The 18,120-nt window shown below is 39.0% G+C and overlaps 1 protein-coding gene across 1 annotated transcript; it reads left to right on the forward strand.

Annotated features, from left to right (window-relative positions):
* The first annotated feature begins 115 nt into the window (after nt 1-115).
* Nucleotides 116-17,865, forward strand: OTOP1 (otopetrin 1). Its single transcript, XM_005243101.3, has 6 exons — nt 116-473; nt 6,271-6,407; nt 10,380-10,438; nt 13,076-13,206; nt 15,716-16,659; nt 17,042-17,865. The coding sequence occupies exons 1-6, from the start codon at nt 188-190 to the stop codon at nt 17,210-17,212; spliced, it is 1,728 nt and encodes a 575-aa protein (XP_005243158.1). The 5' UTR covers nt 116-187; the 3' UTR covers nt 17,213-17,865.
* The last annotated feature ends 255 nt before the right edge of the window (nt 17,866-18,120 follow it).

Below are 18,120 nucleotides of genomic sequence, written 5' to 3' on the forward strand. Positions count from 1 at the left end.
GTCCCCTCGGGGTGCCCGGGGCTCCCCCCGGAGACCCCGCCCGGCGTGGCGGGCAGCGGCCGCGGGGAGGCACGGCGGGGCCCCCGCTCCGCCCCCGGCCGCCGGTGGGGGACGGGCCAGGCGGCCTCGGGGCTCCCCGGGGGAAGCGGGGCCGCCTGTTTGCAGCACCTGGCGGGCGGCGTGGGCGATGGAGAAAGCCGCCGGTTCCCCCTCCGTGGGCGGCAGCTACCCGCAGAAAAACGCCGAGATCCTCAGCAGCCAGTATGGCATCAACCTCTTCCTGGCAGGGCTGCTGCTCACCTTCGCCTGGGCTGTGCACGCCGTGGGCATCAGCAAGAGCCACCTGCTCTCTTACCTCATCACGCTGATGCTCATCCAGCTGCTGTGGATGCTGTGGTACCTCTGCAGGAGCTGCACGCAGAGGAGGCTGATCCGGGACAAGGACACACATGCCGGAGCCCGCTGGCTGAAGTGTAAGTACTGGCCGGTGGCATACAAGGTGGTACCACACACGGGATGTCCGTGCCATCGCCTGTCTCTGCTACCACTTTGTTACCCTCTCCATCCCTACCAGGAGGCATCCTGGTATTCATGAACTTAACACACATGCAGTGCACTCTAGAGTAAATATATGCATAAGCTGAACATACTAGGAGATTGTACAGGAAAGCTGTTTGCTAAACATCCTCTTTCCAGCCTACCATTTACAGTGCTGAAAGCTCCAGCGCCTTTTTTCCCCTTACCAGGCTGGTTTGGCAACACTTGAAAAATAAAATATAGCTAATGGAAGAGGCAGTGTTGCTCATGTCATGCAACTCTTTGGAGGAATCACTTTTCCAGACAATATAATACAACTTACTTTATTCTAGTACCAGTTGGAAATCTCCTGAAGTGCTCTCGATACCAATGTATATCAGATTCCCATTTATATGTGTACTGTGATGCCTTAGAAACAACTGGAGTTAGGCAGAAGACGAAATCCCTGGCCAGATCAGTTTGTAGTGTAGTACATAAAGCATCTAAGCAAGGAATCTAAAGCTAGCATTAGCCTTGTAAGGAAAAGTGTGTAATTTGTAAGGGTAGTGGTGGGATGTAATGGCTCTTCTCTGCAGTCAGGTGTGTACTGAGTGAGGATATAAAGGTCTGTTGAGAGAAGGTAGTTGGGGAGCGCATCATGCAGTCGTAGTCACAGGAATGCTGTGTTTCTGGGTCCCCAGAAAAAAAAACAACCTACATCACACTGTGTAGAGTAACAGGCAACTGAGTTTTATCAACCTCTTTTTCCAGTCTTGGCAGCGTAAATGACAGGTTGGAAACTAAGTATTTTAATTAGAGTGCTATAAGACAGCTATTCCATAAAATATTTCCTACCTACTAGCTATGAGACAACAGTTAATTATCACAGCAGCTAATGAAATACCTAGATGAAAATCCCAAGAACATCTAAAACCTGATTTTTTTGAAAAGTAAAGTTGTGTTGTGGAAATTTAGTTTGGTCTCAGTCTTGGTGTTTGTGTGTCTTTTCTCTGCAACTGTTAACATTTGTGCTGTATGAATTGCACAGGGAAAATCATTAGTTTTAATGTCTAATATGCAGTCGTAGTCTGTAGACTCTTTCCTGAAATGTATGGAGTTCATGTACCAACTGTTGAATTATTGAACTTGATTACTGGCTGTTTTCCAAAACGATACTCAGCTGTCTGACGTTTTTCATTTATTAGCTTATGTGGCTTACAGTCTCCTGAAATTCATTAATGCAAGGCTTAATTTGGTCCTATTTTGGACCAATCTATGCTTTTGTTACTCAGAGGGTAGCTTGCCCCTCCTAAGTAGGGAATAAATAGTGCTTGACATGGTTATGTACAGCAGGACCCCTGCCCTTTCCCTTTTGGCACAGCATTCACAGCATTTCATTTGTCCTAGAGGATATAAGGAGTCACAGAAACTTAGAAATAAGATACTGGATTGAACTACTAGGTTACCTTATCCATTTCTTTTACCAGCACAGGATGGCCCTTTGTACTAACTTCTCAAGTGGTGCGGCTTCCATGGCTTGTCTTGGATGTCTAGGCTGCAATTCAAGAAATTTGCCCTTAGGGAAAGACCTACACTTTCCTGTTTTTAGGATTTTCTTGTAGTTACAACAAGCCTGTACAACTCCTTTATCCTCTGTTGGTAAAAGAAAATGTATTTGAGCTAAAGACAAAATTCAGGTGGCAATTCCTCTGCCAAGATCCCCTTTGCCCTCCTCTTTATCAGTGGTTTTGTCATCAAAGTCTTTTACTTGAAAGACTAAAAGTCTGAAAAGTAGGGGAGGGGGAAACGGGAGACAAATTTTCATCAAGTCTTTCCACAGAAAGTTCTCAGCATTTTTTTACTAGCTCTGTCGGCTGCTTTTGAAGAGGATCTCCCTGCTCGCATCGTGAGAGCAAATGTCTTTGTATTAAGCAGTATAAAATGAGTATATTTTTATGATTCCCTTCAAACTGCAAATATCATTTTAGTCAAAGAGGTGGTAGCTGGCTACTTACGGGGCTACTTAGAGCATTTTGCTATGAAAAATGTTGAAAAAAATGGTTTAACAAAAACCTATAATTGAGTCCTTGTACATGGTTAACAACGCTAGAAGGACAGATGGTCAGTTTACAAGAATTGCTCACAGAATGGTTTTCTTGAGCCTTTTTGCACCTAGGTGTCAATTGTGTGAACCCGACAGCACAGTTGTCTTCCCACTTGCATGGTATACCAAGAACCACTCCTATAGTCTGAGTGTGGGAAAAGTTTCATGGAGAGCTTTGACTTTAGTGGGGTGCAGTTATCCTGACCCAAATAATCACAGGGAAGCTTAGGCAGTCCTTTCCTTGACTCATTCCCAATGTTATTTCCCTGAGTACACTCTCCTGTTAGGAAGAGCTCTTTGACCATTATTTAGAAGTTCAGCCAAGTGAGCCAGAGAACTCAAAACGAAAATCAGTTGGCTTCAGAAATGGCTTTATTTTATCACGGTCTCCAGCAGCACAGCATTTGTTTAACCCATAGACAGCTGGTCAACTTACAAAGCACTTGGCAGACTTCAACTTCTGTCTTTTTACTGCTTGCATTGAATTCTCTATTATTTGAACAATATTTTAAGTTTAGAATGGCATTTTCACAACTGTATCATCGTGACTTTTTTTCTTCTTGATGGTTAATAGAAAGAATTAAGCCAGCACTTAGCAATACTGAAAATTCTATTTTTGATCACCTAAGATATACAGCTTTCAATGAATATTTGAAAAAAATAACTTTTTTTAATAATACGGTGCTCAATAGCAATCATTTCATATTTCTTTAACTTTCAAATAGAAATAGCAAAACAGGGAATTATCTTTCTTACTTATCGTTACTGATATATATATCTAGTATTTAGTATTAGTACACAATACTGAATTTTCCATCAGGAAAAGTTAACATGGAAAACATTAGCATATCATATGTATGGTCATAATAGTTACACTTTGATTTTTATCTAAGCAAGTTAGTACAATCATTCTCTTTTGAAGCTCCTAAATATGTATGTTGGACAGTTTGTATATGCTTACAGTGTGACCACCTGAGTGATTGCCAGAAACATTAAAAGGAATGAGTCATATAAAGTCTTTTACGACCTGGAGGACAATGGCAAAACTGTTCATTTCAGTGGGAACGGACTGAGGCCCACCAAACCTTTGATGGATATAAAGGAAACTTGAAAAGAGATACTAAGGCATAAACCAAGATACTCAATATAAAAGAAAATTCATGGGGGTTTGGTTTTTTTTTTGTTTGCTGGTGATGGTGGTTTTTTCCCCCCTCAATGGTCTGCTGGACATAGATGTAAAACTGTGAAACTATACAACTGAAATACTGACCTTGTGACATGGAAGCAAGACAGAGTGGAGCTACAATACAGGTCATCCTTGGAAAGGCAAGATGCATGTATGGTGCAGGAGGAGGATCACTTAAATAAGATGTGTTTGCTTTTTATTTTTGTGGTTTTAAACTGGAGCCCTTTGCCTTGCCTTGCCTTCCCTCTTCCCATTTCTTCTCATTAACAAGGCCCTTGTGATCCTATTCTGCTGAGCCACTGTTGTGAGTAATGGAAGCAAGGACGCAGAACTTCTAACATACATTTTCCACCCATTTTGCTCTGATATCACTGCTTCACTAAAGCAGTTCCTCAGGGCTTGATCCTGCACCATGAATTCATTGGGAAATAACCTTACTATTGTTACAACTGGGCAATTAAATACCTTTCTAAAATACTCTGTAAGGTCAACATATGCACAACAATTTATTGTGGAGTAACTGTGGAAGATTTTTATAATCCTTTTGCTTCAGAAGATAGAATTTTCCTTCTTACTGAAACAATTATAATACACATGAAGTCCCTCAGATTGACATCTTCCAGACAAATAGAAACAGCCTGTTTCCTGCAAGCTTTCTAAATGAAGTGTGAATCACAGAATCATTCACAGAATAATTTAGGAGGAAGGGACTTCCAAAGGTCATCTAGTCCAACACCTTGCTCAGAGCAGGTCCATTTGCCTCACGTAAATTTATTTCAGAAGAATTAACAATTCTAATTTATTTTAGAAAAATTTAAATTCTTTAAATAAGGAAACGTATCATTTGATTTCAAAAGTAAAAATTTTGCGTTTTGTGACACCATTTTCTTTTATACCTAATGAAAATGGCATATCTGTTTAAATGTGGGCTTCAGTCTTGTTACATATGTTAGAAATAATAGAAATTAGCTGTCATAATAAGCATAAATAAAAAAATGAATGGGATTATACACATGCATGAAGTGCAGAGCTGCGGTTTTAGATTTTGAAATATGAAATCAAAAGTTTCTATGTCTTGGTAGAAATAATACTCCATCAGTAATTTAACAATGTTTTTATTATAAGAGAGATTGTGAGAGAGAAACATGAAGTCCTACTGGAATTCATACCCTTGTGATTAAAAAAAATCTGAAGTCTATTTTTGTTTAATTTTAAAGGATCAATGAAAAAATAAACAAAAATACATTGTATTTTCATCATTTATACTTAGTTTTTATCAATGCAACTTTAATAATAAATGTATTATTAAATAAATTATTAATTTAGTGTTATATTTTATTAACACAGGCCGAGTGGAACATGTGGTGCTTATAAGGAAGTTGGGTTGTGGTCCTTTATAGAAGCTGAATATTCATCAAAGTCAACACTAGTGATGTTGTTTACTGTATGAGTAATTACAAAGAAAGTTTAAGATACTGATGCTGATCTTAAGGTCCAGTTAAGGTCCATGGATAGATTTTTATCTAGTCTTAATTAAAATAAGCCCAAGTTAAACCCAGTGAAAGCTTGTTTGAATAAAAGCCTAGAGAGAAAATCCCAACAACCAAGCAATGAAGACTTTAGAGTTTGGCTCAGTAATTTTGCTGCCAGTTGTGCTTAGTCATACCTGTGCAAATCCGATTATTAATAATATAAATTCTGTTACCATATAGATTTACAGAATAAGTTTGTAATAAACATTTACATTTCTGAACGAAAAGAAAAATTAAACAATGGGAAACATGCATTTTTAAAGTTCTTTGGAATACAAATTACATATTTAGAGAAACCTATTAGAGTATTTTTTGTGTGCGTGAGGAGATAATAGATATTGAAATGGAGTCTTTGGTTTCTTTCTGGGGGAACAAACCATACAGCTCATTGTAGTTTTGGTCTCTGAGTTGAAGCGTAACCTCCTGAACCACGGGCAAAGCATACCAAGTGATTGTGTTACTTCCCACTGTTGAGCTCCTGGGCCAGGAGACTGTAACATGATTGTTCAGCTCCCTGGAACTGTGTAGTTTGCTGTGGAGCTGTATAGAGCATTAATTCATGCGCTGTATGGTTGCTTCAGTGCTACCGTTACTTGAGAGGCTGCCCTTGCAAGGAGCTGGGAGCCATCTGCAAGGTGCTGAGTCTCTCCGCGTGCTGGCCATTGCGGGACTGGCTCCTCTGCACTGGTCATGCAGGGTATGCACAGTGATGTGCTGTCGTAATATGTTGGGCAGAGGCTTTCACAAATTAGAGGGACTTACTACATTGAGTCAATTATCTTCATGAACATTGATCTACTTTAATGTCCCTAGACAAGAATATGGATGTTGGTCAACTTTTATTTCCCTAAACAGATTTAGCACATTCTGCAAATTGTCTCTAGACCCTGTAACTGTACATGGATGTTTTCTAATATATTTTTCATTTATAGGTGGGATAACATTATTTGCAGTGATTACTTTAATTCTGGACTCTTTTAAAATTGGATATTATATTGATTTTTCAAACTGTTTATCACCAACTGAAGGCATTTTTCCTGTTACACATGCTGTGCACACCATCTTACAGGTAAAAGTCACTGGTTGCATTTTTATATTATATCTTGTTTTATTACCTTCTTGTCATCCGTGGATTTTACACTAACTTAATTTCTAAACATATCACAGGATACTTTTGAGGGCTAAATTCTTGTGCATGTATATTATTCCTAGGTGTAAATTCAGGCTTTGCAACCTGAAATTGCTCCACTGTAAAATTCCTATGGGTTAAAAAAAAAAAAAAACAACCCCAACCAAAAAATGCTCTCCTGTACTTTAATGTACATCGGGGTTTTTTTTATTTCTGACTACATATATAACTTGTAGAATTTTCAGACTGAAATGAGCAGCTTGGCTAAAGACAATTCACTTGTTTCTGTATGTAGGACTTGCCACGTAAGTTCAGTTCAATCTGTCTATCCTGGTGTCCCATTGGGGTTAGGGGGGGAGGCCTCATAGCTCAAAGGGGAAAAAACCCTTCCTAGCTGGTTATAAAATACTTGTGCACTTTTCCTGTAACAAGTGAACACAGATTTCCTTCTGGAAGCATTTGGTTATGCTTACCAGTGGCTGTGCAGTAGCAAACATAGCGACTCCTATAAAATATTCCAGCTGCTTGTTGTAAGGCTTTGGGTCTCTCTTGTGTGGTGATACTCCGCAGCTGATTGTTTATCACATGAATTCCTCTGAACTGCTGTCAGCAGATTTGTAGGAAAGAGGGAAAGAAAAAGCCACTCAGCTAAGATACTCAGTTATAGCCAGGCCACTTAATGGACTTTCCAAGATGATTAAGTGACTCAGAAAGGAAAAGATTTTCCTAGCAGTTGTGGTTGCATGTAAATGAGCATTTGAACAACTTAAATTTTTCTGCTTTCTGTAACAAAAAAAGGCATTGAAATTTAAGCAGTAACTCTGACCTCTTCTGTCTTTTTCTCTGAGGGTGAAATTCTGATTTGGTTGAAGTAATCTTAATTTCACATTCTTGTAATATTCACTTGCCATGTCTTGCAACTTCTTTGCTTTACCTCTGAAAAACAAACCAAAGAAATTGAAGCCTTTTTTCCCTGCTGATCTGCATGCTGCATTCTTCATTGCATCCAGTGACCCTGTGCTGACAAGATTTCGAGCTATTATGAACCAGAGTGTGGAAGAAACAATGCTGAACAAAGGAAACAAGAATTCTAATTTAAATTTCACATCACCCAGTGTTGCCAAATTTATCATCTACTGAGCTTAAAATAACGAAAGCTTGAATGTTAGCCTGAGCAATCAAAGGAAAAGTTAAAAAGTAATTTACCAGATACCTCTTACCTAAGACAAATCTTTTCATGTCTTTGAAACACAGGATGAAATTACAGCAGAGAACATCCCTAATTATGTGTCATCTAAAAACTGAAGGATTTGTTTTCTACAGAATATGTGTCAGATTCTGTTGTGTTTTACTTTAAATGAGAGATCCTGATATGTGCCAGTAAGTTAATACATGTATATGTACTGCACCTGTGCAAGCAATGAACTAACAAGTACCTGCCCTTCCAAGACAGCCTGTGTTAGGCTTTTTCACAGGCAGAAGTCCCTTTGAGGCAATGAATACTCTGTGAGCAAAAATTCGGTTTTATGCTATTTCTTTACCTTATTGACTTTTATCTTTCTCTTTCCCCCCATTTTCTTGCCTCTAATGTCAGAACTTCAAAATTTACATTTTTTAAGTTTTGAAGAATGCGTTCACATCTGCTGTTAGATTTTACTGCATCCATCCCAGAATGGGAAAAGGAACATGGCATTACATGACGCTAAGGTGCTAATTTCGGTTTGTTTGATTTAATTTGAAACCTCCATGATATCTTATAGTCTTTACACCTGGGGTTTTACCAATGGTCACACCTCCTTTTGATAAACACTTAATTAAGGGTATGAATGAACATGTTATTGCTGGGTAGCATTGGTGAGCTACAGAGAACTGCATTTTCCTAGCTTTTTCAAAAAATTAGGTATTGAATGTCTCAGACACCATCAGCTGTGGAGGCACCCTCCATCAGTGGACACAATAGTAAAAAGGGCTTCCAGTTACTCTAATGGATGAGGAAGAACCCAAAGTTCTTTGCACTTTTCAGACCATTTCTGGAACACCAACCAGGCAGGTTTCTAAGAGAAACTTTTTGGACCATTTCTCTCTTTACAGTTCACCTACTGTCAAGTTCAGTATCCTAGAAGCTATTCTGAGCAAACAGGACTCTTGAGTTTCACTCTAACATTCCTGAGGAATATTGGTATCATTCTCCTCACACTTGTCAGCCCTTGGAACCAGTTCTGTATCAGCAGCAATCTCTATCCTGACATCTCCATTATGCTCCCACAAATGAAGATTCCCAGTTTTATGCTTCTTTCCCCTTTACTTGCTAATTCAGTACTGTTGTCTCTCTCTTTCTTACTCTCCTGTTGAGAATAGTGCTTTCTGCACTATCCCTGAGTGCAACTGCCATGTTCTTAATGTGGTTGTCTCTCAGATGGATAGTACAAACTTTTCTCTTGCTTCCTGTGTTGTCTCCCTGTCCACTTCTGGATGTTCTAGTAAATCTAAGACCAATCTCCATGTTGTCAACAACACTGTAGCAATTTTGACCCTTTCTTGGCAGCCCCAAAAAGTAATGTTCCAGCGCTTTGCCATATCTGAATGCTGGAGACATTTTTCACCGTTAACTGGCAAATCATTCTTTTTACACCACCCCAGCAGAGTTCCTATTGCCGTCTCATCATACTTTATGCCTCTACTTTCAAATATGTCTATTAGCATTGTTAATATAGGGTTTGTCTCTCTGTCCTCTTCTGATAATTCTAGCAAATCTGTGATCAATCTCCACATCATTAACGAGGCTGTGGCAATTTTGTCTCCCCTCGAAGCAGCCTCAAAAAGTAACTTTCCAATGCTTTGCCATGTCTGAACGCTGAAAACCTTTTTCATTGTAATTGGCAAATCATACTTTTTACACCACACTAGAAGAATTCTTGTTGCTGTTTTATCATACTTTACATCTCTTTTTTTCAAATATATCCATAAGCATTGCAAATATAGAATTTGTCTCCCTGTCCACTTTTAATTATTCTAGTAAGTCTAAGACTAATCTCCATGTTGTTAGCAATGTTGTTGCAATTTTATACCCCCTCGAGGCAGCCTCAAGAAGTAATTTTCCAGTGTTTTGCAATGTCTGAACACTGGAGACATTTTCTGGCGTAACTAGCACTAGAGATTTACTTTGCACCATCCTAGCAAAGTTCTTATTGCCTTCTTGTTATACTTCATGCTTCTTTTTTCAAATATATCTATAAGCATTGTTAATGTAGAAGTTTTTTCTTCTGCACCCATATCAATTAGACCCCATCTACGTTGGACGCCAAAAGTTGCAATTTGAGTTAAGATGGAAAACAAATATTGCAATACACCCATATCGATTAATTGTCAATGGCACTTGTCTCAGCTACATTGGGTGCCAGTTGTTGTAGTTGGAGTCCAACTCAGCCTCGCACGGGGCACCAATTGTTGCAGCCTACTAGTTTGTTTGTGCTGCAAGACTGCGTGTCCATCATTTGTTTTATTAATCAAGTCTGGCATCCTTTCACTTATGTCTCTCCCTTCATAGAATTTCATATATTTAATAAATCATTCAAACTTAGCATCACCGTGCCCTGCAGTAATCATACTGCTGTCCACAGCTGGTAGTTTTATTTTCTTTGTCATTGAAATAAAAACCTCTCCAGATATAGAAGCAAAATATGATTTGGTGAGTCATACTGAGACTTTGCTGTTAAGCCACTGACTGCTTATAAGAAATCTCAGGTTCTTCATGCCAGAGAGGTTCGGGGTGAACATCACAGGAAATCATGAGTTATTTCACACATGTGGAATTTAAACATCAGTGTTTCTGTCTACAGGTACATTTTCCTTTTTTGAGTGTCACACATACTCATTACTGTAATTACATTTCTCTGTATTCCTTTCATTTAGGTGTACTTTCTGTGGTGTCATGCAAAGGATATTATCCAGTCTTTCAAAACACTTGAAAGGTAAAGTGGATCTGAATCTTATATTGGATGCTAATAGGTGTAGATCTGCACAGTGCTTTAATACCTACAGGTTTACTGTATGAGGGACAGTGAAAATTTACAGAGATTGATTCTCCTCCTGGTTGTGTTAAGTAGAAAGAAGTAGAATAGTTAAATAGAAAGTAACTCCGTTTACCCTTATTTAAATTGCGCTTATGTTTTATAATATACAACAGTCACAGAATACATATATTTTTCTCATCAGAGAGGGAAGTGGGCAATGCATGATCCCACAGTGTCACTTGCTTGTTTTGAAGGAAGAGTCATGTGTGTGTCTCAGAACTACGCACTATATTATGTCTTCTTTATTTAGCTCCTGAAAGAGAATCTGCATCAGCAGCCTGCAGTCAGTGCAATATATCTGAGGTATTTTATATTGATTTTTATGGAAAGCACCTTTTGGAACGAGACCATAAAATCTTAGAACTGTAGAATGGTTTGGGTTGGAAGGACCTTTAAAGGTCATCTAGTCCAACCCCCCTGCTCAAGGGCACCTTCAGCTAGATCAGGTTGCTCAGAGTCCTATCCAATCTGACCTTGAATGTTTCCAGGAATGGGGCATGTAACCACCTCTCTGGGCAACCTGTTTCAGTGTTTCACTACGTTAGTTATAAAAAATTTATTCTTTATATCTAGTCTAAATCTACCCTCTTTTAGTTTAAAACTGTTACCTCTTTTCCTATCACAACAGGCCCTACTAAAAACCTTTTCCTCATCTTTCTTGTAAGCCTCCTTTAAGTATTGAAAGGCTGTAATAAGTCCTTCTCAGAACCTTCTGTTCTTCAGGCTGAACAACCCCAACTCTCCCTTTCCTCCTGTGAACCTTTCCTCACAGGAGAGGTGTTCCACCCTCTGATCGTTTTCGTGGCCCTCCTCTGGACCCGCTCCAACTAGTCCATCTCTGTCCTGTGCTGAGGACTCCAGAGCTGAACACAGCACTGCAGGTGGGGTCCCACCAGAGTGGAGTGCAGGGGCAGAATCACCTCCCTGGACCTGCTGGCCACGCTTCTGTTGATGCAGCCCAGGATACAGTTGGCTTTCTGGGCTGTGAGTGCAGATTGCTGGCTCACGTCCAGCTTTTCATCTACCAGCACCCCCAAGTCCTTCTCCCCAGGGCTGCTCCCAACCCTTTCATCCCCCAGCCTGTACTGATACTGAGAGTTGCCCCATCCCAGGTGCAGGACCTTGTGCTTGGCCTTATTGAACCTCATGAGGCTCACATGGGCCCACTTCTCCAGCTTGTCCAGGTCCCTCTGGATGGCAGCCCGTCCCACAGGTGTGTCAGCCGTACCACCCAGCTGTGGTAGATGCAGCTGTGCAAATGGACTGGGAAACACAACCTCCCTGTGGGTATCCTGTGTAACTGACTCAGTAAGGGTTGTGCATGTTTCTGACACCAGAACTTGGTTCTCGTGGGGTAACTGATGTGTCTGTCCTCTGAAACAGCTGAATACACACGTTTCTTATAGAACTGAGGACTAGCCTTTGAGGCAGCAGAGCCAGCTCTGATATATTTTTTGGTTTTCTGAGAAAGTAGATCTATCTGTATATAGAAGCAAATATGGTAATTTTTAAAAATACTTCTTTCAAATTATCAATGAGCTGACCAGTTTCTGTTAGGAAGTAAAATAAATTTAATCAGAAATGTCATCTGTGGTGAAGGTTCTCCATTTGTTCTGCTCTCTTGGGTAAGTGTCCAAGCCCCATGCCAGTGAGGAGAGTGATCACAGAAGGCTTTGCATTGTCAACTGGTGAAATCAACTCTGTCCATAAGTATATTTTAAAAATCCCTAACTGCAAGTTTGTCACTGAGAACAGTGCAGTAATAACTGTTCCTTGGTGAAGGAACATTATTGGTCTTGGGTGCAGGAGAATAACACCTGGCAGAATGATAGGTGAAAGGATTGTGCCTAGGAAAGAGATACCATGGCCTTCTACAAAGAGGAGAGTGCTGGGCAAAAAACAATTACTGCATGGATTTTATTAGGAAATTATGAACCATTAACCCACTTTTTTCTCCAATGCCATTCTGTTTCACCATGTCTGAAATGGCTTGTCAGAGACCAGGAGTCTCAAAAATGCATGGAGGTCTACCCTCACTGTACTAGTTCTTTGAATGGAATAAAGCCCTCTTTTAGCTTCAGCTCTCTCCAGGAGACAAAAATGCATGGACTAGAAATTAGAGAAAGTGGTGGTATCTGTGAAGTAGGACCAGCCACAGTGAGTATGAAGGAGCACCACAGCAGGCTGTGAAATGCGGTTTGCTAAACAATTAACCCTCTTCAGACAGTTCAATCACTGTAATTAACATGAAGCTTGTCCAGCCCAAACCAAAGAATAAAACCCGTCACATAAGACAGCGTAACAAATAATAACAGTGTCCTATTAATGGTTTAATACATTAAGCCATTATGTTTCTGTAAAATTTTGGAAGTCTAACATTCATTGTGCTCCACTGCGGAACATCTTTTAAAGATGGATTTTGTTGCTTTTTTCATAGTGCCATGTAGCTTGTCTACAGAAAGTTAATCCATTTTATTTAATATCTATGGAAGTATACTCTGTGCAGATTCCTTCAATAATTATCTTATTTTGTAGGTTTGGGGTTATCCATTCTGTGTTCACAAATTTACTCCTGTGGACAAATGGTGTGTTAACAGAGTCAAAACATCAACTGAATGAACATAAGGAAAGACTGATCACTCTTGGTTTTGGGAACATAACAATAGGTAAGCAAAAGGGTTGGGACATTTTGGAATTCCTGCTCTTAGACATGTCATACAAAATACTGCGTCACTGTAGAATGGAGCTTGGTCATTCATGACTATGTCAGCATAGTCATTCCCAGGCAAGTATAGTGAGCTGATACAGAGTTCCGATCTATAACTAAAATGTTATGTGATCATTATCATTATCATATATGTGATCCAGGCTGTTGTTTTTTCCTTCTGAGTTCAAAACAAACAGATTTTTACAAACATTTCTTTTGAGGAATAATATCACTGAAGAACCCCTTTATTAGTAAATTGAACGTAGCAGTTTTAAAACCAGAGTTTGCTATTTACTAAGTTATTTCTAGAAAAACAAGCATGGATAATCCTGCAAATCCTTCCCAGGAGAGTGGTTACATGTGGTGTGTGGTCCTATGAGATTCACTGGGATGGCTTTGAGGGATAAGGGGTTATCCATTAGTGCTGCTTTACAAGCTAAGTATTTTGTTCTAGGTGTTCTTTTTTTAATGAACCGTTTTATCTATTGGTAAGATGATGCAAGTTGTAGTCAACAAACATCGAGTATAAGGGAGTTATTAGGAGGAAATGCTTTACTGTGAGGGTGGTGAGGCACTGGAACAGGTTGCCCAGAGAAGCTGTGGATGCCCCATCCCTGGCAGTGTTCAAGGCCAGGTTGGATGGGGCTTTGAGCAACCTGGTCTATGGAAAGTGTCCCTGCCCACGGCAGGGTGGTGGAACCAGATCATCTTTAGGTTCCCTTCTAACCCAAATCATTCTAGGATTCTATGATTCTGTGATTCTATAAAACTGCTGGGGATGCCTTCCACTTCCAAACACCACTGAAGCATGGGGAAATTAGGAGTGGTTAACTTTAAAGAGGAAATAAAAGTTCTCAGCAGCTGTAAGTAATTTTCTTCCCATGAAAATTTATTGGTACAGCTGATAAATGTTGATTGTGTTCACATAGGACAAGACAGACAGCTTTTGAAGAGGAAAATGTATGTTTTCCCACCCAGTGAATTCAATAGCGCCCGTATCCTAAAACCACCTGATTTTGCCTCTACTAAGACAAATCCTGAACTAATTTGTTTTTTGCCTATTTATAGTCTGTGTAAATTGAAAAATTTTAGGCATTTTTAATAGTTCCTGCCAAAGTTCACATATAAGCAAAACCTAAATTTTAAAATCTGTAAAATAGTATTTTCAGTATAACTGTCTAGAATTATGGCCACAATTTTACATCTATTTGCAGTTGTTACCCTTTATATGTATCTAATTGAAACTATCTAGTTTCCATTAATAATCAAGTAGCTGAATTAATATTTCAGAGATTTTGTAATCACGGAGCATTAGTGGAGAGCAGGCAAATCACAAGTTAGTGGCTCTTTTTGACATTTCTACTTGTTAAATAGAAGCGGTTTCTTTATATTATTTCCTATTGTTCTGCTGCCAGAATTGTTACACAATTATGAACAGTCAGAAATAGCATCTGAAACAAGGGGGAGTAAAGTAGTGATCTCCAAGAAAAGTTTGGCATTAACATACAATCCAAACTGCAAAAGGAATTTTTTTTCTGTCTCTTAACAGTGTGTGGTTGAGAAAAAACAATACCAACTTTGTCCTCTCCTCTTCTTTTCTAAAATTATAGAAAACAAAAGAAAATCTTCCAGGCACAAATCTCAAATCAGTGCGTAAAAATGTGCTCTTCAGCATGTATGTTTATATACTTCTAAATAAATGCATTGTGCAAATAGGTATCTTTTTTTTTCTACCACTGTGGAAATTTCTGATTTCTGCCATTATTTGCTTAGGTTATAAATGCACATTAAATATATTTTACAAATACTATCAATTGTTTATTTTGCCATAGGGGTTTACAATGGAGGTATCTTCACAACAGAGAGGTAATGATTTCATAGGCGCCTCTCAAAAACAGAAGATTGATTTTTAATTTTTTTTTTAATTTTAAAACTATACTGGGGCATTGAGTGAAAGTATCTGTGGTTTACTTCATCTCTTTCCTAGGCATAAAAATCTTCTTAATAAAGTGGTTTTGATACTAGGAACCATGCTAGTGTAAATCACTGAGAAAAATGACAGCAGAACTGAGCTCTTTCCTTGTTAAGCTTGTTCTTGATCTGATCCACAGATCCCTGGGCTTCTATAAAAGCCTTCTAAGCCAAAGGGCTGAGGACTCAAAGCCCTTGGGATCTAGATTTTCATGTTATGAAAAGGTATTTTTACCAAGACTGCTTAAGTTCAGTGCCACAATGTGATTATTGCTCAGTGGCTGAGCAGTGAAGTCAGAGATCATACTTCAGGGAACATGCAAAAACTTTGTTAGGTTAATGACTTTAAGGGCGAGACCTTTTTTTAGGTTGCTAACTGGGTGGTGTGATGTATTGTTTGACTGAAATCTTACCTCTCACATTTTGTTACTTAATTTTTGTTTTACTAAATAAGAAATCTTTATAGTGCGCATAACTAATCTCTCCCTCTCCTTTAGTTTTAGATGATCATGCACCTCAATGCAATTGCACAACAACAACTCTCTGCTCGATATTTTCTCAAGGAATATATTACCTATATCCCTTCAATATAGAGTACCATATCCTAGCATCCACAATGCTCTATGTCCTGTGGAAGAATATTGGCCGCAAAGTTGAGCACCACCAGCAACACAAAACTCCATTCAAATTCCATGGCATAACTGTTGGAATGATTTTTGGACTAATTGTGTTAACTAGCACAATAGCTATTGTTGTTGTTTATTTAATTCAGATTGGACGTTCAAAAATCAAGAGTGAGTTAGCACTCACTATGTTTTACTTGCATGCTATCTTCGTGTTGGCTCTCATGTGTACAGCTGGAATCGTTGCCCTTCTCATCTACAGACTGGAAGACAGATCATTGGATAATTCAAAAAATCCTGCTCGAAAACTTGATGCGGAGCTGCTGGTGGGCACAGCTGCGGGGTCCTGGCTCCTTTCCTGGGGATCGATCCTTGCCATTATCTGTGCCCAGGCTCACCCCAAATACACATGGTATAACCTGCCCTACTCCGTCCTCGTTATAATTGAGAAGTACATTCAGAACCTCTTCATCATTGAATCCATACATCGTGAGCAGGAAAAGGTGAACGATGATATTAAAACTCTTCGAATAGTGACTATATCTCGGGGGAGCACTTTATCACTTACCCCCTCGTACAAAGAGATTTACAATGGCAGAGCTGCTGGTGAGGACGGGGAGGTACCCTGTCTGTTCAAGGGCACTATCTGTAGGAGAGAAAATGGTGGTGGTGGTGCCAAAGAAGAAACGAGTCAGGAAAATAGTTTGGTCACACATTTGGCCTCAGATATCTCATTTTATAGTAGAAGCTCAGTTACTAACAACAAGAGGAGAATTTTGAAGAACATCGCTGCATTTTTATTCCTCTGCAACCTTTCGGTAAGACATTAGAACATAATTCACAAGTTAATACCCAAAAGCCTCCCAACCTTTCAAGCCTGATAAGTGTATTAGAAGTACATGGTTCTACAGTAGCAGGTAAATTTTTCTTCTTCTGGAAGAATAAGCGAATATGCCTTTGGGGAACAAAGTCTATTTAAACGTGGAATCTGGGAGTCTAGGCTTGTTTTAGTCACAGTACAAAAACTGTAACAGCAGTGGAAGCTGAAACCCTCTTCCACCAGTGTGACCCAACAGCAACAGGGAGGATGTTCTTAAGAATTTCTGAAACCAATTTGCAGTTTGGTGGGGTCGCAGTCCTTAAGGGCTAGTGACTCATATTGCTGGTGATTTATATTGGCCTTGTGTTCTTTCCTTGCAGCTGTGGATACCACCGGCATTCGGGTGCCGCCCGGAATATGACAATGGACTAGAAGAAATAGTTTTTGGCTTTGAACCTTGGATAATTGTTGTGAACCTTGCGATGCCTTTTTCTATTTTCTATCGTATGCATTCAGCTGCCTCACTCTTTGAGGTCAATTGTAAAACATAGATCATATAGGGTCCCTCGGTGAACAATTGATTGAATAATTAATTAAATAAATATCACTTGAATGAGTGGATGAATGAATTAGCACAGGTAGCAACAGCTGCTCAATAAATAGAAGATTCAGTAGTATTTCTTTTAAAAAGGGACCATAGTTAATAGCATGTAATTTAAAGAAAAAAATACTTCCACATATTTTGTTATATATGCGGTGTTATGTATAGGTACACTTTTCAGAATCATATTAGCGTTAATATGATTACCATTACATAGCAAAGTAAATTCGATCTCATTAATCTTTGTTTTAGTCACGTGAGATTTGTCCTCTATATAATTTGTATTGCTTTGTTTTCATTCATTGTGGCTTGTGAAAGGGTTTTTAAAAAAATCTGTATGACATAGGAGGGAAAATCTCAGGAATAGCTGAACTGAGCAATATTCCTGAATCACAGAGATATTATGAAAGCTCCAGCTCTGAATTCCTAGCTATGTTTTTGCAGTAAAACCTGAAAACATTTGCTGTTAAGTTGGGATGTGGGAATTATTGTAAACTTCCTGAATACTGATAAAATATCAACGTATTATTATTATTTTCTCTAACTATATAGCAAGAAATCCAGGTAAGTAATACAAATGGTTAGTAATACGTGCTGTTTATAATTTCCTCTGATAAAATATATTTCAATTAATGAAATATCATCTTGTATTTACTGTATGACATAACTGAGAAATAAAGCTAATCCTTTTACTTAATTCTTTATTCATACATCCTTGGAATATTTTAAGAGAAGAAACCAGTCTTACAGCTTATATTTAGCTATATACATTCTGTTGCCAGAATGGTATATATTCCCTGTACATTTTTTTTATGAGCTGCTGATTTCTTTGTAGTTTGGTCTCCTTGTTGGAAGATG

The sequence above is a fragment of the Falco peregrinus genome, chromosome 2 (assembly GCF_023634155.1).
Source record: "Falco peregrinus isolate bFalPer1 chromosome 2, bFalPer1.pri, whole genome shotgun sequence".
Taxonomy (NCBI): Eukaryota; Metazoa; Chordata; class Aves; order Falconiformes; family Falconidae; genus Falco; species Falco peregrinus.

What these genes read in the sequence shown, in the direction of transcription:
- OTOP1 (XM_005243101.3), top strand. Translation starts at nt 188, where the DNA reads ATGGAGAAAGCCGCCGGTTCCCCCTCCGTGGGCGGCAGCTACCCGCAG. An exon ending in CGGAGCCCGCTGGCTGAAGT is followed by an intron (nt 474 to 6,270) that starts GTAAGTACTGGC and finishes TTTCATTTATAG; the next exon opens with GTGGGATAACATTATTTGCA. An exon ending in TATTCCTCTGCAACCTTTCG is followed by an intron (nt 16,660 to 17,041) that starts GTAAGACATTAG and finishes CTTTCCTTGCAG; the next exon opens with CTGTGGATACCACCGGCATT.